Source organism: Aquarana catesbeiana, linkage group LG13 (genome assembly GCF_042186555.1).
Source record: "Aquarana catesbeiana isolate 2022-GZ linkage group LG13, ASM4218655v1, whole genome shotgun sequence".
In the NCBI taxonomy this organism is placed as follows: domain Eukaryota; kingdom Metazoa; phylum Chordata; class Amphibia; order Anura; family Ranidae; genus Aquarana; species Aquarana catesbeiana.
This window is the reverse complement of record NC_133336.1, coordinates 198,330,719-198,354,083: the sequence shown is the minus strand read 5'-3', so window position 1 is coordinate 198,354,083 and position 23,365 is coordinate 198,330,719. Positions and strand designations below refer to the sequence as shown.

General features: G+C 41.6%; 1 protein-coding gene across 2 annotated transcripts in view; it reads right to left on the bottom strand.

Annotated features, from left to right (window-relative positions):
• Positions 1-2,875: 2,875 nt before the first annotated feature.
• LOC141117482 (uncharacterized) overlaps positions 2,876-23,365 on the bottom strand; it is a 47,848-nt gene continuing 27,358 nt past the window's right edge. For both annotated transcript variants that reach the window (XM_073610375.1, XM_073610374.1), the window contains 5 exons: positions 11,477-11,551; positions 10,764-10,901; positions 10,138-10,203; positions 8,612-8,637; positions 2,876-4,622 (listed from right to left, as the gene is read on the bottom strand). In XM_073610375.1, the coding sequence (XP_073466476.1) occupies positions 4,557-4,622; positions 8,612-8,637; positions 10,138-10,203; positions 10,764-10,901; positions 11,477-11,551 (371 nt within the window). In that variant the 3' untranslated portion in view covers positions 2,876-4,556. The remainder of the gene's footprint in view (positions 4,623-8,611; positions 8,638-10,137; positions 10,204-10,763; positions 10,902-11,476; positions 11,552-23,365) is intronic.

The following is a 23,365-nucleotide window of genomic DNA, read 5'->3' as shown; positions in this document are numbered from 1 at the left end:
GATCATCATCCTTATCATTGTATAATACACCTGTCATCATCATCCTCATCATTGTATAATACACCCATCATCATCATCCTCATCATTCTATAATATACCTGTCATCATCATCCTCATCATTGTATAATACACCCGTCATCGCTATCCTCATCATTGTATAATACACCCGTCATCGCTATCTTCATCATTGTATAATACACCCATCATCGCTATCCTCATCATTGTATAATATACCCGTCATCTAATGATCGGTGTATTATACAAAGATGAGGATGATGATTGTACAATAAAGGTGTTTTCGTTTTTCACGGAGTGCGGCCGTCCAGGATTTTCCTTTTTCCTCTATCCACATTTTGTGCAGAGCCAGCACCTGTGAGGCTGTTTTGGGCGTCTTCACTCTCATGCAGGTGTGTCAGTCCTGTGAGCAGCTTTCTTTCCTTCACATGAGGATGATGATGATGGGTGTATTATACAATGATATGGATGATGATGGGTGTATTATACAATGATGAGGATGACAATGATGGGTGTGTTATACAATGATGAGGATAGCAGTGACGGGTGTATTTTACAATGATGAAGATAATTATGATGGGTGTAATATACAATGATGAGGAAGATTATGACAGGTGTATTATACAATGGTGAGGATGATGATGATGGGTGTATTATACAATGATGAGGATAGCAGTGACAGATGTATTATAGAACGATGAGGATGATGATAACGGGTGTATTATTCAATGATGAAGATAGCAGTGACGGGTGTATTATACAATGATGAGGATGATGATGACAGGTATATTATAGAATGATGAGGATGATGATGACAGGTGTATTATACAATGATGAGGATAGCAGTGACAGGTGTATTATAGAATGATGAGGATAGTGATGACGGGTATATTACACAATGATGATTATAACGAGTGTATTATACATTGATGAGGATGACGATGACAGGTGTATTATACAATTATGAGGATAGCAGTGACAGGTGTATTATAGAATGATGAGGATGATGATGACAGGTATATTATGCAATGATGAGGAAGATTATGACAGGTGTATTATACAATGATGAGGATAGCGATGAGCGTGTATTATACAATGATGAGGACCTGATTTGTGAGGCTGAGCTGTATACCCTGATCTGTAATGCTATATACCCTGATCTGTGAGGCTGAGCTATATACTTTGTGCTGTGATGCTGAGCTATATACTCTGTGCTGTGATGCTGAGCTATATACTCTGTGCTGTGATGCTGAGCTATATACTCTGTGCTGTGATGCTGAGCTATATACTCTGTGCTGTGATGCTGAGCTATATAATCTGTGCTGTGATGCTGAGCTATATAATCTGTGCTGTGATGCTGAGCTATATACCCTGATCTGTGATGCTGAGCTGTATACCCTGATCTGTGAGGCTCAGCTGTATACTCTGTCTATTCTGGGACTGTATACTCTGTCCTGTATACTCCTGACACTATAGGTGGAAGCAAGTGGAATACAGGGGACGTAGTGGGTGGATTCTATAAGGGGTGGGGCTTATGAGAAGTGGGAGTGGTCAAAAAGGAAAGGCGGGGTCTGGCACCTGGCACCCCCCATCCTAAAACTTCACCAGCCGCCACTGAGTCTGGTGTCTCTCATCTTCCTCTTGACAATACAATACCCCACAGATTCTCTATGGGGTTTAGGTCAGGCGAGTTTGCTGGCCAATCAAGCACAGTGATACCATGATCATTAAACCAGGTATTGGTAGTTTTGGCAGTGTGGGTAGGAGCCAAGTCCTGCTGGAAAATTAAATCAGCATCTCCATAAAGCTGGTCAGCAGAGGGAAACATGAAGTGCTCTAGAATTTCCTGGTAGAGGGCTGCGCTGACTTTGGACTTGATAAAACACAGTGGACCAACACCAGCAGATAACATGGCTCCCCAAATCATCACCGACTGTAGAAACTTCACACTGGACATCATGCAACTTGGATTCTGTGCCTCTCCACTCTTCCTCCAGACTCTGGGACCTTGATTTCCAAATGAAATGCAAAATTTGATGATTAGGGGAGCCATGTCATCTGCTGGTGTTGGTCCACTGTGTTTTATCAAGTCCTAAGTCAGTGCATCCCTCTACCAGGAAATTCTAGAGCACTTCATGATTCTCTCTGCTGACCAGCTTTATGGAGATACTGATTTCATTTTCCAGCAGGACTTGGCACCTGCCCACACTGCCAAAAGTACCAATACCTGGTTTAATGATCATGGTATCACTGCGCTTGATTGGCCAGCAAACTCGTCTGACTTAAACCCCATAGAGAATCTGAGGGGTATTGTCAATAGGAAAATGAGAGACACCAGACCCAATAATGCAGACAAGCTGAAGGCCACTATCAAAGAAACCTGGGCTTCCATAACACCTCAGCAGTGCCACAGGCTGATCACCTCCATGCCACACTGCATTGATGCAGTAATTCATGCAAAAGGAGCCCCAACCAAGTATTGAGTGCATACTATACTGTACATAGACAGACTTTTCTGTAAGCCAATATTTCTGTATTAAAAATCCTTTTTTTTTTATTGGACTTATGTAATATTCTGATTTTCTGAGATACTGAATTTTGGGTTTTCACTAGCTGTAAGCCATAATCATCAAAATTAAAAGAAAGAAATGCTTGAAATATATCACTCTGTGTGTAACGCATCTATGTAAAATATACGAGTTTCACTTTTTGAATTGAATTACTGAAAAAAATGTACTTTTTGATGATATTCAAATTTTTTGAGATGCACCTGAAGGTGGGAAAGAACGGTCATTATGAGGAACGCCCACCATTGTATGTGTAATGAAAGGCACCAACAGAGTCAATCACTACACAGGAATAAACAAAGGAAAATTTGTCATTTATTGAAATCAGATTGACCCATAGGTCTTCCAGCAAGATATACTATATACAGCTTTTGTATTTAGAGATATTTAGTTTTAAAACAGGACTTTCCAGATAAGTAGTGACATTCTGACACACAATAGGTGACATTTATCAATTCATTTTATTAATAACTGCTACATTTATCATTAGTATTATGTACACATTTCCCATTGTGGTTCTTGTGGGAAAAATATTTACAGGGTAAAAAGTTCAGTTTGCTGTGCAAATGTTTCAGCTTATTAATAATCCCTGAAGTTTGACTAATATGTTTATTGCCTATAACCAGGAGCACCATCTAGTGGCTATAATGAGGTATTTTCCTGAAATAGCCATATCAATAAAATACTGCATTATGGCCAGTAAATGGAGCTGACAGTGGAGCAAATTACAGGAATTGCATGTGACCCCCAAATTGTATCTAAACCCCAAAACAAAAATATTACATCTTCCTAGTCCTTAGTGGTTTCATTGGTTCATTTTTTCCCCTGACTGTTCTTCCTTTATTTTCACCTAGTGAGCCTGTCACTGCCAGTAACCCTTCCTGTTCTAGTGTGACAACACCCTCCCACCATTCTATAACTATGGAAGACCAGTGTTGTCACCTGATTTGGACTACAAGCACTGCTCCCTCCCCATTTCCAACACATTAGGGGGAGGTGTTTTATAGTTCACAGAATATATCCGGGAAGGTCAATAACCTTGTTTGAGATTTCAGTGTAAAGGAGGTTGTGCAAGATTTCAAACCAGGATCAACACTAATTTTTCTGTACTTTCAGAAAATGTTCTTAGCTTGAAAAAAAAAAAGAATACTAATGCAACCACCACATTCAAGGACTGATAAGCAGCAATAGATTAAATTGTTGTTCTTGGGTTTAGGGACACTTTAAAACTCACAGACACTGCAAACATTTTCCTATTGTTTTTTTTTTTTTACTATAACAATTGTCTAAAACAGTGTTTCTCAACTCCAGTCCTCAAGGCGCCCCAACAGGTCATGTTTTCAGGATTTCCCCCAGATGAAACGGCTGTGGTAATTACTAAGGCAGTGAATCTGATCAAATCACCTGCACAAAATACTGGACAGCCTGAAAACATTACCTGTTGGGGCGCCTTGAGGACTGGAGTTGAGAAACACTGATCTAAGGAGTCTATTAACCACTGTTTTCACCCAAGATTCACCCATATTTCTAATAGAATCCTATGTGAGAAATGGATGAATGTTGAGTGAAAATGATATATAGACCCTAAAGAGTCTCTTTATAAAATATTTGTTGCACCATTGTCAGAAACATTCATGCAAGCTGAACGAAAATTCAGTAATTTTTCTAATAGATTAATTCCTATAACAGCAGCTCCATCTAGTGGCCAAAATGTGGTATATTTTTTCATTGAGGTTTTTTTTTTAGAAAGCTATGCTGCTTTTTGGCCTCTAGATGGAGCTGATGATACAGGAATGAATCTATTATTTTAAAAAACAAATACATATATAGTTCTACAAATAGACCCCAAATGTGTGTGTGTCTTTTTTTCTGCTAACCAGCACCACCTGCTCGCCACTACAAGCAACTGTTGTGATATGCCGGGGGCATTTTGTCTTCCAAGCTGACAGTAAACTGATACAGCGACGTACTTCTTCATTGAGACGGTTGACTTCTATTCACCACAGACACCACACTGTATAAGGAAATGGACACTGTGTCCTATAACAAAAAAAAAAAAAAAACATTAGTAAGCAGAAGAGCATTTACACATGTAAGTCTACCCAGAGCCAGTTTATTCTTTCTTTATTTTTGATCTATGGGGCCTTAAGTGTGGCACCAAAGGCCATAACACCAGAGATGGTCAGAGACTGCCGACATACTACAGGAGATGGTCAGAGACTACAGACATAATACAGGAGATGGTCAGAGACTGCAGACATAGTACAGGAGACGATCAGAGACTGCAGACATGATACAGGGGATGGTCAGAGACTGCAGATATAATACAGGAGATGATCAGAGACTGCAGACATTCTACAGGAGATGGTCAGAGACTGCGGACATATTACAGGAGATGGTCAGAGACTGCAGACATACTACAGGAGATGATCAGAGACTGCAGACATACTACAGGAGATGATCAGAGACTGCAGACATACTACAGGAGATGGTCAGAGACTGCAGAAATAGTACAGGAGATAGTCAGAGACTGCAGACATACTACAGGATATGGTCAGAGACTGTAGACATAAGACAGGAGATGGTCAGAGACTGCAGACATACTACAGGAGATGGTCAGAGACTGCAGACATAGTACAGGAGATGGTCAGAGACTGCAGACATAATACAGGAGATGGTCAGAGACTGCAGACATAAGACAGGAGATGGTCAGAGACTGCAGACATAAGACAGGAGATGGTCAGAGACTGCAGACATAAGACAGGAGATGGTCAGAGACTGCAGACATACTACAGGAGATGGTCAGAGAGTGTGGAAATTCCACAGGAGATGGTCAGAGACTGCAGACATACTACAGGAGATGGTCAGAGACTGCAGACATACTACAGGAGATGGTCAGAGACTGCAGACATAATACAGGAGATGGTCAGAGACTGCAGACATAATACAGGAGATGGTCAGAGACTGCAGACATACTACAGGAGATGGACAGAGGCTGCAGACATACTACAGGAGATGGTCAGAGACTGCAGACATACTACAGGAGATGGACAGAGGCTGCAGACATACTACAGGAGATGGACAGAGGCTGCAGACATACTACAGGAGATGGTCAGAGAGTGTGGAAATTCCACAGGAGATGGTCAGAGACTGCAGACATACTACAGGAGATGGTCAGAGACTGCAGACATAATACAGGAGATGATCAGAGACTGCAGACATAGTACAGGAGATGGTCAGAGAGTGTGGAAATTCCACAGGAGATGGTCAGAGACTATGGGCAGGCAGCAGTCTACAGGATATGGTCAGAGCCTGCAGAAATGCCGGCTGAACCCACCTGACCTGGGGTTGTGATTTTGAAGTGTTCTAGTGTATTCTGACATTATATTAAAATTTGTGAAAAAAAAGAAGTTCACCAACTATACTTTTAAAACTATTTTTGCCACTGGTCAATTTATATGAAGTTGAGGGCTTTAGCTCTATTTTTTATGATTAAACTTTTATATCTTTGTGGACATAATACAGGAGATGATCAGAGACTGCAGACATACTACAGGAGATGGTCAGAGACTGCAGAAATAGTACAGGAGATAGTCAGAGACTGCAGACATACTACAGGATATGGTCAGAGACTGTAGACATAAGACAGGAGATGGTCAGAGACTGCAGACATACTACAGGAGATGGTCAGAGACTGCAGACATAGTACAGGAGATGGTCAGAGACTGCAGACATAATACAGGAGATGGTCAGAGACTGCAGACATAAGACAGGAGATGGTCAGAGACTGCAGACATAAGACAGGAGATGGTCAGAGACTGCAGACATAAGACAGGAGATGGTCAGAGACTGCAGACATACTACAGGAGATGGTCAGAGAGTGTGGAAATTCCACAGGAGATGGACAGAGACTGCAGACATACTACAGGAGATGGACAGAGGCTGCAGACATACTACAGGAGATGGTCAGAGAGTGTGGAAATTCCACAGGAGATGGTCAGAGACTGCAGACATACTACAGGAGATGGTCAGAGACTGCAGACATAATACAGGAGATGATCAGAGACTGCAGACATAGTACAGGAGATGGTCAGAGAGTGTGGAAATTCCACAGGAGATGGTCAGAGACTATGGGCAGGCAGCAGTCTACAGGATATGGTCAGAGCCTGCAGAAATGCCGGCTGAACCCACCTGACCTGGGGTTGTGATTTTGAAGTGTTCTAGTGTATTCTGACATTATATTAAAATTTGTGAAAAAAAGAAGTTCACCAACTATACTTTTAAAACTATTTTTGCCACTGGTCAATTTATATGAAGTTGAGGGCTTTAGCTCTATTTTTTATGATTAAACTTTTATATCTTTGTGGATTCTACTTCCTATTCAAGTCCTTTATCGCTTTATTAAAAAATGGGGTGTCGCAGCCACAACTACCCAAAAAGAGACTTATTTTAAAGCTGAAATCAATCAGATTGGGGTACTGTTATTGTATTTAAACCAAGCTAAATGTAACACTTCAATCAATCAGTTTGCAAAAAATGTGATGAAAAATTAAAAATTTTCAATGAAATTAGCACTGTACCATAACACCACAAAACAGCCTAAAGACAACGTCAAAACAATTTAAAGGACTGGTGTTTTCGCATGACACCCTTAAGCTGGCCATACACCATACAATTTTGTTATTCAATTTTCTTTAGATTTACCTTCAACTATGTAATATAAGGGCCTGTCTGTCTGATTGCATACAAACTGAGAGTGTTTAGGTTTGACCTCGTATTATATGGTTTTGGTAAATCTAAAGGAAAGTTGTACAAGAAAATTGTATAATGTATGGCCAGCCTTAAAGGTAGTATTCCTTTGTTAAATGTCCTCCATGGCAGTGCCCAGATCCCCATATCCCTTTTGACAATAGCGTTTTTATTAGTCTTGAAAATAAGCTGAATTCTGTATCAAGATTTGCCCCCAAAGACTTCAGTAGGGTTTGCTGCTAACTATTGCATGTTTGGTGGTTTTCAAGCTGGTGAACCCAACCCCTTTCACAGCTTGTATCCTCCATGATTCCCTGCAATCAGCTGGGTACCAATGCCCTGGAGTCTGCTTTTGCTCAACTGTAGACCAACATTTGGGCTGCACACTGAAAACTTTCAACTCAAGCCAAGCCTTCCTGTAATGACAACACACCACTCACTCCCACCCAAAGCCATGCCCCTAGCACAATGCCCACTCCCAGCCAAACCCACCCCCTAGCACAACGCCCACTGCCACCCAAAGCCATGCCCATTTCCACCCAAAGCCATGTCCCTAGCACAATGTCTATTCCCACCCAAATCCATGCCCCTAGCACAATGCCCACTCTCACCCAAAGCAATGCCTTTAGCACAATACCCACTCCCACAAAAAGCCATGCCCCCAGCACAATGCTCTATTGCACCCACACCCATGCCCCTAGCACAATGTCCACTCCCACCCAAAGCCAAAGTCATGCCTCTAGCACAATGCCCACTTCCACCCAAAGCCATACATGGCTTTGGGTTGGAACGAGCAGTGTGCTTTCATTGCAATAAACCTTAGCTGGAGTTGAGGGTCTTTGGTGTGCATCCTATTATTTGGATGGTGGATTTAAAGCAGGGTTTGAAAAAAAACCTGAATTGAACTCAGGGAGATTCACTCATCCCTCACAGGAATAGAGGGAACATCTTCCATTGGGGACACCTGTTCTGGTGACAACTGTGGATGATTGAAGTTCTCCTTAATTGCTGATGTGACTCCAAGATAGGAAAAAAAGAGAATGAAGGATAACTCCCCCAACATATGATGTAGATGTTGTAGGTACTCTCTCTGCTCTCTCCTCCTGTACATAATTCTTTACATCTATCTAAAACTTAGCTTTACTATCCTATAAGCTGGCCATTTCTGACTAGTCAATATAGTGAATTGAGCAATTTAGGAGGATAACTATGGATGCTCTGGGTGGATCTTTTGCTCTTTGCACTACTGGTATACAATAAGACATCTCTCTTATATTCACCTGCTCAGTGAGATGCCCAGTGGGACCTGCAGAAAAAATATATATATATTTAAAGTAACATATATAGATATTCAGTGCAACATAGTTGAATTATTTACAGTGTATAAATGCAAAATTGTACAGCCCTTCACCAACCCCACACGGACCAAAAATGGAACATCTCCATACAGGCCAGCTCTGTACCAACCTCATGCAGACTAACAATGGACCAACTTCATACAGGCCAACACTGCACTAACTCCACAAAGACCAACAATGAACAACCTCTTAGAGGCCAACAATAGACAAACTCATTAAGGCCAACACTGCACCAACTCCAAACAGGCCTACAATGGATCAACTTAATACATGCCAACAATAGACTAATAGACCATTCCTTTGGAGGCTAAACTGCTCCAACCCCATACAGGCCAATGGAGCACCCGTTTACAAGCCTACAATGAATCAACCCCATAAAGGCCAACAATGAACCTACCCTACATGAATCAACACTACAGCAACTCCAAAAAAGGCCAATTCTACACCAACCCAATACAAGTTATCACTCCACAAACCCCATACAGGCCAACACTACATCAACTCCATACAGTCCAACACTACACCAACTGCATACAGGCCAATTCTGCACAAACCCTGCACAGGCCGACAGTTTCCAACCCCATAGAAGGCAACAATAGACAAACCCATACAGGCCAACAATAGGCCAAACCTTTGGAAGCTAAACTGCACCAAATCCTTATAGATCAATGGACCAACCCCTTACAGGCCAGCAATGATTTAACCCCATACAGGCCAACAATGGACAAACCCCACACGAGCCAACACTGCCCCAACTCAAAACAGGCCAACAATGGACCAACCTTAACCAGGCCATAACAACACCAACCCCACAAAGGCCAACCCCACAGCAAACCCATACAGGCCAACACTATACCAACCTCATACAGTCCAACACTCCAACAACCCCATACGGGCCAACCCTGCACAAACCCCACACAGGCCCACAATTTCCAACCCTATAGAAGCCAACAATAGACAAACCCATACAGGCCAACAATAGACCAAACATTAGGAAGCTAAACTGCACCAAACCCACATAGATCAATGGACCACCCCCCTTATAGGCCAACAATAAATCAACCTCATACAGGCCAACAATGGACAAACCTCACACGAGCCAACACTGCACCAACTCAAAACAGGCCAATTCTACACCAACCCAATACTAACCAGCCTTGCAGCAAACCCATAGAGACCAGCAATAGATCAAACCCATACAGGCCAACAATGGACCAACCTCAACCAGACCAACACTACATCAGCCCCACACAGGCCAAACTTACACCAAACCCATACAGGCCAACACTACACCAATCCCATACAGGCCAATACTACACCAACCCCACACAGGCCTTATACAGGCCGCAACAACACTAAGTTATGTTATGAAGCCGATTACAAATAGAATTATTTATGTTACAATCAGTTTTATTTGTACACACTTTCTTACAAATATTGCAACTGACCTTTCTGCGTGATGTCCAAATAATTGTATACATTGTTTTCTTTCCACACAGGACAATTGTTGTCCTCTACAAGAATAGAAAATACATTATTTGTGTTGCTTGTGTATTCTACACACAGTTATTTGTCTGTTACCTTGGATATATCTAAAACAATTAAAGCAAAGCTCCAGTCCACAGAAAGAACCAACAAACTAAATTCTGCAAAGTCACAAGGGCAGGTATGCAAGGGTTGTAGCTCTGTATAAAGAGCTGGTTCATATGGATTCTTGCATCTCTACATGTCCCAGCTAGGAGACTTACCTTACCAAAGCCTAAAATATATGTCAAGCCTTTGTTGCGTTTTTAGAACATTTTCTGCCCTGGTAACAATTACTACCAAGACAAGAAGAGAGGGTGAATCTCTCTAAAGGGACACATACAAAAATATAAACCTAACAATAGTTGAAACCTATCCAAAACTGAAAAAGCTTTGGCTTTAAATACACTTTAAGGTCTTTTTTAATATCAACATTATACTGATGTAGACCATAAGGGAAGCAGAGAATTGTATTTTTAACCACTGTGGTAGTACCTGTTTGTGGCTAATGTTCAAAGACTGTTTCTCTTTAAGAAACTTGATGACTGACCTGTACTTCCTTCATTCTGGTTTTCAAAAATACGTGATGAAGATTGTGTTTGACAACTATTAATGGAAAAGGCAATCAAGAGAATGACCAACACAAGGGAGACAGGAATGACCACAGCAAGTATTAAGGGGCTTCTACCTGTAAGAAGATAGGATACCATCAGCTGCAATCCTGACAATGAAACAAATACATACTAATACTATTGCCATACAAATGCAATTATATGACATCTATATGTCCCTACACTACTCTTTTCCATTTGGTAGCATTGGGTGCATTCAGAGAGGCAAGGAAAAGAAGGGATCGTGAGATCTCCTCAACGGCTATCGCTGATTGCTGGATTAACCACAAGGTGACCTAAGTGGATGACTAGGGCCAAGTGGCTGTCTGAGGTCCAGGTAAAATTGATCAATACTGAAGAACATTAGTGATGACCATTTCCTATATACTGTGACCTGGCTAGGCATAGGTAAAGGTGCCTTGAAGTGGGGATTATCAACCAGCCTAGGACCTTGTTTGGTCTTAAGCTATGTCCCAGAAGCATATGTGATCTCTTATCAACTGCCCCTAAGCCAAAACAAAAAATAAAAGTACAAATCTATAGCAACTACCAAGAGTCACCATATTCCTTTCTTTCCACCTTTATTATATAACTTTGTATTTATTAATTTGTAGATAGATAGATAGATAGATAACATTATGGATTTACCCACTTGAAGAATGCAAAGTGGAGTTTTGGTGGCCGGTTGTGTTACTCATTGCAGTGGTAGTATTATTTAGTATCCCACCTAAAAAAAGTGATACATATGTAAACATATACATAATTGAAACAGATACACATAATCAAGTGTCAGAGTAAGAACACACCTCCATGAGAATGCAGGGTGGTGGTGCAGTCAGCACTGAAGTGCTCATTCCTATTAAGCGCCCAAAATGAAAAATCGGGTTTGTGGTTGGTAACCTTAGATATTACGTAATGGTTGAAAACCCTGTTCTTAAATTTAGGATTAGTAGTGAGTGGCTTTCAGTTTAGGCCTCTCCAAAAGTGTTGGAGTGGAGTGTTGGGACTGTAGAAAAGGAAAAGTTGATGCCCTCCAAAGAGTCAAAGAGAGCCCCACCCACCCCAATCCACTCACACCCCATCCCTAAGTTCACCATACTGGGACTGTCAACAACACTTTTAAAGGAATCAAAGCATTGGGGCTGTTGGAAGTTTGCTGGTTCCACCAAAACCTAAGGTGGAGACTCATATCTCTGTATATGGGGAGACATCTGATAGCTCACACAGCAAGTTCACTGGCCAACAACCATCTTAGTATTAATTTATCAATTTATTTTTCCTATTTGGAATGTTATTGGTTCCACTTTGCATATCCCAATTTGGATTTTGTTGCATGTCATCTTATAATTCATGTTATCTCATATAATTACATAGTCTATCTGGTATAATTTGAGATTTTTTCCCCAACACATTTCATGGAGTAACTCTGCTTCCTCAGGAATAGATATCAAAGAAAGTGCTCATCATTATTATTAGTATACAGGATTTATACAGCGCCGACAGTTTGCGCAGCACTTTACAACATGAGGGCAGACAGTACAGTTACAGTACAATTAAATACAGTAGGGATCAGAGGGCCCTGCTTGTTAGAGCTTACACTCTATTTAGAAAAAAGGGTCAAATGATACAAAAGGTAATAACTGTGGGGGGGGGGGGGGTGAGCTGATGGAGAAAATAGACATACAGTTGTTAGGTGTGGGTAGTATAGGCTTATCTGAAGAGGAGGGTTTTCAGGGGTCGTCTAAAAGCTAATAGAGTAGGAGATAATCAAACAGATTGGGGTAATGTGTTCCATAGGATTGGAGAGGCTCTGGAAAAGTCCTGGAGGCAAGCATGGGAGGAGGTGACGAGGCAGCTAGAGAGCAGAATGTCTTTTGAGGAGCGAACAGAACGATTAGGTTCGTATTTTGAGACTAGGCTAGTGATGTAGCTGGGGGCTAAGTTGTGAATGGCTTTGTAAGTAGTTTTTTGAACTACTTTGTAAGTAGTCAGTATTTTGAATCTAATTTGTTGGGTGAGTGGAAGCCAATGGAGGGATTGACATAGAGGTGTAGCAGATACTGAGCTGCTGGTAAGGTGGAGTGTGGCAGCAGCAGCATTCATGATGGATTGAAGGAAGGATAGACTCAGTAGAGGTAAGCCAGTGAGAAGGGAGTTGCAGTAGTCAAGGTAAGAGATGACCAGGGAGTGAATTAAGAGCTTTGTTGCATCATTGGTTAGAAAGGGGCGTATTTTGGAGATGTTGCGGAGGTTGAGGCAGCAACATTTGGACAGTGATTGGATGTGGGGCTTAAAGTAGATTTAGTCCATGCCTTTTCCCTTACAGGTGTAGGGGAAAAAAAAAAAAAAAAGTCAGCGGGTTAACTACCGCTTTCAGTAACTTAGGTAAGAGACATGCTGCCATGCGAGGAGTGTTCTCTAATGTGGGAACAGGCATAGAACACACACTGCCCCCCACAGCACCTGTCCTGACTGCCAACACTCAGATATTAGAAAAGTTGAGGGAGGGTAGCATGTCATTACTAGGATGGTGGGAGGGGCATGTCATTACTAGGATGGTGGGAGGGGCATGTCATTACTAGGATGGTGGGAGGGGCATGTCATTATCAGGATGGTGGGAGGGGCATGTCCTTTCCAGGATGGTGGGAGGGGCATGTCATTACTAGGATGGTGGGAGGGGAATGCCATGTGTAATTATCAGGACAGGGGCACTTATCATTACCTGGAGGGGGCGACATTTGTCATTCCTCGGAGGGGGGCCAAACAGATTGTATTACATAGAAACACCCCTCACAGCATCTCCTCAGATCTCACAGCACTTGATATCCGATAATTCCTTCCAATAGATCTTTAGATATCCTCCTCTCATCCGCTCATCAATGGTCATATGCAATAAGAACAATCCTCACGGTGTATACCAGTGGTGGCTGGTGCTCAAAATTTTTTGGGGGGGGCGCAAACAAACTGAAAAAATCTGAAAAAAAACCCCATCAATCGCAACCACTGTGCCGATCAATTGCCGTCACTGTGCCATTATACGCAGCGACTGTGCCGATCAATTGCCGTCACTGTGCCATTATACGCAGCGCCTGTGTCCATCAATTGCCACCACTGTGCCATCAAACGCAGCCACTGTGCCATCAAATGCTCCCACTGTGCCATATCAAATGCTGCCAGTGTGCCCCTCGCCCCGCCATCGGCACTTACCCTGTCTTGGTGGGACAGCTCCTCGATGTCTTCTCCCGTCCTCTCTTCCCATCCTCTGCTATGATTGGATGCCTGATTGGCTGAAATGACAGGCGCTGTGATTGGATGCCTATCAGGTGATGGGTAACCAATCCGAGCACCTGATTGGCAGAGAGGTGGTTTAGTGTTAGGAAAGCGAATATTCATTCGCTTTTCTAACACAGCTGAGCGACCTGCGAGCGCCCAGCATGGCGCTTGCAGGTCACCTTTTTTGACCCTATGGCTCTTTTTTGACCCTCTCTATAGAGCCTATGGCTCTAATCAGGTGCTTCAACCCCCCCCCGCCGCTGTAATTCCGGCGCCCAAAAAGGGGCCGGGCGCCTGAATAGGGGGTGGCAGCGGCACCCATGCATGAATCTATCTATTGGTGCTAGAGGGGGGTGGCAGGAGAGAGGGGGTGGCGCCTGTGCACCCTTATAGACGCACCGCCACTGGTGTATAGTAGTTTAAGATAACATTTTTTTTTTTCATAATCAATAACTTACATATAAGTAGATGTAAAACGGCATTGGAAGATTACAATAGGGCACCACAAACCTGAAGCTTCCAGTCTTTACCATATCATACTACACTATGAGGATTGTTCTTATTGCATATGACCATTGATGAGCAAGTGAGAGGAGGATATCTAAAGATCTATTGGAAGGAATTACCGGATATCAAGTGCTGTGAGATCTCCCCTATCCTGTGCATGATATCTGAGGAATTGCTGTGAGGAGTGTTTTTTTTTTTTTAATACAGGTGCTGTCAGACCTTTTTGGTCTTCTATTAAAGCGGAGTTCCACCCAAAAGTGGAAGCTCTGCTTATCGCCCTCCCCCCATCCCCTGCCACATTTGCCACCTTTTGGGAGCACATGCGCAGTAGGGAACCGGCTGGGAGGCCACAGGGTTTAACTGCTGGTTTCCCTTAGAAGCAGTAGCAACGGCAGCACCCGAGAGCCAATGGGAAAAAAAAACAGCTGGGTTGCTGCCATTGCGGGACCACTGGACAGATAAGTGTCCATAGAATAAAATTCACTTTTTTGAATAAAAAAATAAGACAACAGTAAAGTTAGTCCAATTTTTTTCATATTGTGAAAGATAAAGTTACGCCGAGTAAATTGATACCCAACATGTCACGCTTCAAAATTGCGCCCGCTCGTGGAATGGCGTCAAACTTTTTCCCTCAAAAATCTCCATAGGCGATGTTTAAAAAATTCTACAGGTTGCATGTTTTGAGTTACTAAGGCTAGAATTTTTGCTCTCGCTCTACCAATCGCGGCGATACCTCACATGTGTGGTTTGACCGCCGTTTTCATGTGCGGGTGCTACTCACGCATGCGTTCACTTCTGCGCGCGAGCTCGTCAGGACGGGTCGCTTTAAAAAAAATAAAATTATTTTCTTATTTATTTTACTTGATTTTATTTATTTTTTCACTGTTTTTAAAAAAAATAAAAATCGTGTCACTTTTATTCCTATTACAAGGAATGTAAACATCCCTTGTAACAGAAAAAGAGCAGGACAGGTCCTCTTAAATATGAGATCTGGGGTCAAAAAGTCCTCAGATCTCATATTTGGACTAGAATGCAAAAAAAAAAAAATTGTCATTTGAAAAAAATGACAACAGAAAAATGTGCCTTTAAGACGTATGAGCGAAAGTGACGTTTTGACGTAGCTTTCGCCCCTCTACGGTATGGAGACGGGTGGGGGGGCCATCTTAGCCTCACTCATCTCCATACCACAAACGTGAAAGGACCCGATCGCGCGGGAGAGCCAATAACGGTAGTCTCGTGGTGAATCCGCCGCAGAGACCACCATTATCGTAAACAGAACAGCCAGCTCTAAAGATGGATACCTCGGTTGTGGCAGCAGCTGCTGCCGTTACCGAGATATCCATCTTCAAACTGCCGACGTATATGTACAGGAGCCGGTCGGTAAGTAGGAGTATTTATCCTTAGATTGATTGACTTTAACCTCTATATGTAATTGTAAAAAAAAGTTTTTACCGTTTGCACATATTACATCCTTGTTACATTTGGGACCTGGATTCACAATCCATTAGGAATTAAGCACATTTTATTTATTTTTTGTAGCACCGGAGATCTGGGTTTCACTACCCAGTAGGGTTATTTATTTTTATGTCTTATTGATATTTTATTGCTGCTTTCATTGATTTAATTACATGTCTTTTTCTGTGGTTTTCTATTTATTGATTAATTATTGACACATTACATCACTTTTTTTCCCTTGTTACAGCACTTCTGATCCGGGCCCCCAACCCAGGAGGGTTATTCATCCTTTTTATACATTGAATCTTTGTGCTGTGTGGGTATGTGTTTTTTTATTTTTTTTTATTAATTCATCTTTTCTGCTGCTTTGCACTTATTTGATTTGATGCTAACATTAGAGCTCTGTGTTTAAGACCCCATCGTTCCTTCTTTTATTTATTTACATTTTATGGGAGCACATGTGTTGTTGAAGAAGTTGATATCTCATTTTTGTTGCTTTAAAGGATCACACTGCTATATATTCTTCACTATGTGAAAGGAGGCCACCAGAGTCCCATCCACATCAGAGTTCCCAGCTTTCCCCTTTAAATCCGTGTCCTCAGAGTTCCCCTTTACATCAGAGTTTTCGGGATTCTCCTTTACAGTGAAAAGGGGGAACGCTGCGGGCCGTGACGTAAGTGCAATGTTCATCACGGAGTGCTATGCAAGCCACATTTCTTATTTTTCTTCTTTATCCCAGGGTGCCCCCGGCCTTTCAGAATCCTAATCATGCTGACATTTTGTCACTCTGGAAATTTTCATTGTAAAGCCATCAGATTACTTGTTTGTTCTGAGCAGGGCTTTTTTTTTTAGAGAATAGGTGCAGGAACTCTCCCCTTATGAGTCACCCTTCGTCTCCGCCCCCCGTACCCACCTCCGAGCACTGTCTCTTGGCTCCACCCCCTACCCACCTCCAAGTACCGCTCCTTTTAGAGAGTACAGAACCAAGTATCATTTAAATTGTATGGAATTTGATAGACTCCACCCAAGCAGCAACAGACCCCACCACACACAACGACAGACCTCCCTCCGGCAAAAATGGACCCCACCCGGCAACAAAATACCACCCCCCGCAACAATAGACCCCCACAAAAAAATAGATCCCCAGTGACAATAGATCCCCCCACACACACCGGCAGACCTTCCCCCGAGCACTGTCTCTTGGCTCCACCCCCTACCCACCTCCGAGTACCGCTCCTTTTAAAGAGTACAGAACCAAATATCATTTTGTGCTACTAAATTGTATGGAATTTGATAGCCCCCACCCAAGCAGCAACATACCCCACCACACACAACGACAGATCCCCCCCCCAGGCAACAATGGACCCCCCCCACAATAAAATACCACCCCAGCAACAATAGACCCCCACAAAAAAATAGATCCCCAGTGACAATGGATCCCCCCACACACAACGGCAGACCTCCCCCCAGCAACAATGGATCCCCCGGCAACAAAAAAAAACACCCCAGCAACAATAGACCCCGACAAAAAAATAGATCACCAGTGACAGTAGACCCCCCAGCAGTCAGCATCAATTGATCCTCCAGCACAGCTTGCCATAGAATACATTCAGGTCTGGAGGTGCTGGAACTGCGTTCCCCCGCATTCCCGCTGAAAAAAAGCCCTGGTTCTGAGTATTGCTATTGTTCACATATGTTTATACTGCTAAAATGGTGACTGTCGTAGGCTCGATTCACATCTATGCATGTTGCTTTTGAGCGTTTCTGCAGTGTTTTTTGTGGTGCTTGCTGCGTTTTTGAACAGCGTTTTTACAGCGTTTTTACGGCGTTTTTGCCGTGTTTTGCGTAAAAAAAAACGCCGAAAAATGCGTCAAAAATGCCGCAAAAACGCTGTAAAAATGCTGTACTTGCGTTTTTGATGCTGGTCCATTGAATTCTATTACATGCAAAACGCTGCATTTTGCATGAAAAAAAGTCCCTGACCCTTTCCAAAAACGCAGAGGTACAAAAATGCATTGATGTGAACATGTTCCATAGGAACCCATGTTAAAAAAATTCCCATGCATTTCTGCAAAATGCAAAATGTATCAAAAAACGCGTTAGTGTGAATGGAGCCTTAGTTTATAATAGGAGTTTCTGTCATATTTCAGGATGTCAGTAAGAAAAGTGCTATGTTACGAAATTTTTCATACCTCGTAAAAACGGTAAAAACAGTTGAAGGAGTTTAGCAACCTTGGAGGGGAACATCTGTCATTACCTGAAAGGGGGGGGGCATCAGTTATTATCTGATAGGTGGAGGGGGTCATTGCCTAGAGGGGGAAATTTTGATTTGTTACGGGGGGGGCTGTGGCGTGTCATTGCCATAAGGGTGAGCCATCTACGGGGGTCATCTGTGACCTAGATGGCTTGATGACCTAGATGGCTCCAACCATTACACAGACACTGGTGGGGCAGTGGTGACACTAGGTGCTTAGGTAAGTGACACCATGGAAGAGGAGAGATGATTTGGGGTTGGAGGCATTTGTTTATACTTAGCCCATTAGTTTGGGGTATGAAGTGGGGAGATCTGTTTGCATTCTGCTTATATATTTGGGGTTTTTGGAGAGAGGAGATCCGCTCACAGTCTGCAAATTAATTTGGAGTCTAGGGTGGGGTGGGGGGGGATCTGCTAGTACTCTGCTAATGGAGTTTGGGGACACAGATTGAAAGACACGTTGATGGGGGCACAGACTGCAGTGGTGGGACAGTTACTGATTGCTCCAGAAAGGTTTTGTTGGTCATATGCAGTGCTGTGTGATGAGGATAATTATGGTTTTATTTTTTAGTGATCAAAGCAGCAGATATTGCTGGGTTCAGCAGTTCTGCTCTAAAAGAGCGCAGGCCATCCACTAACGGTAAGAAGCAGCTTGGATTGTGTTTCTTAGCAGAATCGGGTACTATGATCGTGATGGGGGCATTTTGCAGGGTCAGATTTAGTTTTTTTTTTGCTATAACATATTATTTTATGTTTGTTTAAGTGCAAAAAACTTTTACATACAGCTGGACCCCCTCAATGTTGGCTTTGGTTCTGTCATTTTGATGGCACTGCTGTATACAGTATGGTACAAAGGTCTTAGGCAGGTGTAATGCTATAATGCTTTCAGAAATCAAACTGTTAATATTTTTTTTTTATCAATTAAAAAAAAATGGGACGTAAATGAAGAGAAGATAAATCCAAATCTAATCAATAGTAGGCGTAAGCACCATTTGCCTTCTTCTAGGTAGACTTGCACACAATTGTTGAAGGAACTCGGCAGGTAGGTTGTTCTCTGTACATCTTGGAGAACTAAGCACAGATCTTCTGTGGATGTCTGCTGCCTCCAATCCTTCATCCCAGGCAGACTCCATGATGGCTCTAATGGTTAATCAGGGCTCTGTGGGGGCCAAACCATCCACTCCATGTTCTTCTTTACACTGAAGATACTTCTTAATGACATTGGCTGTATGTTTAGGGGGTTGTCCTGCTGCAGAAAAATGCCTGATACACACAATGAGATTACCGGACTATTGATCTGAAATTACTAACAAAAATTCTCGTATGACAGAATAAAAATTCGGAAGTGATTTAATGTGTTGTATTGTATTTTCGGACAATTACTGATTCAACGAAAATCGATCGTATGAGAACAGTTTTCGTGTTTGTTCCATCGGATTATTTTGCATGAATTGTCGTGATTGGCTCTCGAAAGCTGTGTACTCATGATCAGATTATTGTACGATTACTTCCAAAGCGGTATTTTTCGTACGATTTTCTGATTGTGTGTACAGGGCTTAAATTTGGGGCCAATCACGTGCCTCCCTGATGTATGCCATGATTGAGAAGTATCTACCTGTATTTTTCAGCCTTGAGTACACCATTAATAATTGATTGTGTACTTGGTGGTTTTTGTTTTGTCGGTTACCATTCTGTACATTATTGCATTCCCTTTTACATGGCTGAAATTAGTGAGCCTGGGACTTGATCATTATTATTATTAAAATTATATATATATATATATATATATATATATATATATATATATATAGTTCATTGAGAGATATATATATATATATATATATATATATATATATATATATATATATATATATATATATATATATATATATATATATATATATATATATAGTTCATTGTAAGTGGCGGACATCAGTAAAAAGGAAGAAGGGGATTCTATTCACTCCGGAGTGCACACATCCAAGGGTCACTATAAATAAACGTTTTTACACTATGGAGAGCCTCCCCTTCTATTTCCTACATGATATGTATATGATATGATTGTCTATTTCTTACCTCTGGTAAGCTTACACCCAAAGGGGGCTGCTCACGTGGTGATGTGGTGAAGATGTAGTGACCCTTGGATGAGTTTACTTCCTCTTTGTTTCCCTGCAAAGGTAAAACATAATGGGCTACTATGCATCGCATTGTAGCCCATTATGTGTCACTTACCTGACAAGGGAGCCTGCGCTGTCACCGCTGTTCCTTCTCCTACGAAACGTCCATCTTCTTTCCAGGTATCGCGGCTCCGGCGCTGTGATTGCCCGGAGCCGCGATGACGTCACTCCCGCGCATGCGCGCTGATGCCGCCAATAATGGCATGATCGCCGTTAGAGAAGGCACGCTCAGTGTGCCTGCGCGCCATTATCTACGGCTCATACGCCGTAGACATCAGTGCCTGTCTTTTGGAAATATCTCCTAAACCATGTAGGTTTAGGAGATATTTCTTGCACCTACAGGTAAGCCTTAATCTAGGCTTACCTGTAGGTAAAAGTGGTCTGTAAGGGTTTTTCAACCACTTTAATAATGCACAATAATAATGATAACACACCTCCTCCTGTGAATTATTGATATCAGAAGTTATCTCGGTCTCCCAATAACCTGTAGAAAAGGTCATGGAGGTCCTTGGTGTCTTCTAATTCACAGGAGGGGGTGCATTATTCCCTGTATAATATGTGATGTTGTAGAAGACTGTTACATATTCCATGGACAGCAAAGGTGACAAGCAAGTACTAGGAACTATAAAACCAGAGATACAGCTGGAAGAATAAAAATAATAATAATAATTTTATATATATATATATATATATATATATATATATATATATATATATATATATATATATATATATATATATATATATATATATATATATATATATATATATATATAACCTTACAAATACCAGGGTTGAAAAACAACACTGGTCCTAGCGCTCCAAATGGAAAAAGAGAGAGTAAATAGTTCTACCTATTGCATAATTCTAGCTGCTGTTATAAAGAAAAAACAAAGATAAAAAACAAAGAATACTCTCTTATAAAAAATAGTATTAACAGATAGTATTAACAGCGCTTGATGCAATTAAAATTGAATAGACCCAAAAGCTCATATGCTGCTAAAATAATCTATCAAACTGAGGGCATATGATACCTTCATATGCTACTAAAATAAAGTATCAAATTGAAGGCATATAATATCATCTATCTCCCGAACTCCTATGAGGAAAAGAAAAACATTTAGTGCAGTGAATAGAGATCAAATGTCCAAAGTTAGTTGTTCAAACACCAACAGTGGCATAAAAAACAATAGCAACCAGTGCTCAGACTCAGAGACTTCCTATGAACAGTTCATTGTAAGTGGCGGACATCAGTAAAAAGGAAGAAGAGGATTCTATTCACTCCGGAGTGCACACATCCAAGGTTTACTTCCTCTTTAAACTGTTTATTGGTGTATGCTTTGTGGCCTTTGACTTTTTTTGCAGCTCACTGTGAGCTACATCCTCTTCTTTACTCCTGTCTACTCAACACTCATTTCTTACACTGTTGGTGCCAATATGCTTTTTTCTTTTTTCTTTTTTTAATATATGTGTCAAACTTACATATTCCATCAATGTAAAATTTCCCTGGCCCCACACTTAGCACTGACAGTTTTCATGGTTTCTGGACTCAGGGAGGGTTATTATTTAAAAAAATAACTTATTACATAAGTCCAGATGAAATCAAGAAAACGGTCAGTGCAAGACAAGAGAAAAAAAAAAAATCACACAGATGGGATGACCTAATTTAGCTTCTGTCACTATGGCGTATTCAACAACATTGTTTCCAAGGCTCTTCTGGTCTCTCCTTTCTAAAATAGACAGCCTCCCCAATGTCAGTAAGCAGATATTCAAAAGAATTGGAGAGGCATGTTAAAATGTGGACAGCCTTTTTCAATTTTTTTTTTATTTGTTTTTTTTTTTTTTATCAAGTTGGTTAAAAATAGTGTTATTTACTGGTGTTTTGTTCTTCTATATACTTGTTTACAGAACTAATGCCGCGTACACACGAGCGGACTTTTCGACCGGACTGGTCCGACGGACAATCCGACCGTGTGTGGGCTTTATCAGACCTTCAGCTGACTTTTTCTGTAAAAAATCTGATGGACTTTAGATTTGGAACATGTTTCAAATGTTTCCGACGGACTCGAGTCCGTTCGAAAAATCCGCTCGTCTGTATGCTAAAAGAAAATATAAATAACACTGCGCTAACCCAATGTGAAAAGCAGCTACATAAAATATGACCAATATTGTAAACAGAAGTAAAAGTGAACTGCAGCGCTAAAAATGATAACAAATGGTAAAAGGCACATCAGACATGGTGACCATTACCAATATATACATAGCTGAAACACATAAAGCATAATACCAAAAAATTGAATATTAGACGGGATATAGTAAAGTCCCAATGTATGGCTATGAATCTGATACAAGAGAGTCCCAAACATAGGCTAAATATGAATGTTGGACTGATGTAGAAATCTTCTCTTGTATATCATAAGTGATGCCCCTGTTGAAGTCCATGTGGACGAAACACGTCGGGTGAGCCTTACTCTTTCCTACACTTGATTTTATTGTTTTACACGTGATCACGTTTTTATATCGTTTGTTGATTATTGGTTATATCCAATAAAATACATCATTTGATCTGCACTATTGGCGTCCTATCTATCTTTTTGGGAACCATCCATGCTCTTGTCCAACCATCGTCCATTAAGGATCTCAGAGCCTGCTTGATTCGGTGTCACCGGCATCCGAATCCACTCCTGTTGGTAAGCGTATTCCATCTATTCACTTCCCACGATCATGGGAAGTGAATAGATGGAATACGCTTACCAACAGGAGTGGATTCGGATGCCGGTGACACCGAATCAAGCAGGCTCTGAGATCCTTAATGGACGATGGTTGGACAATGGTTGGTCCTGGAAACCCTGGATCTCGAGGGGGATCTATCCTC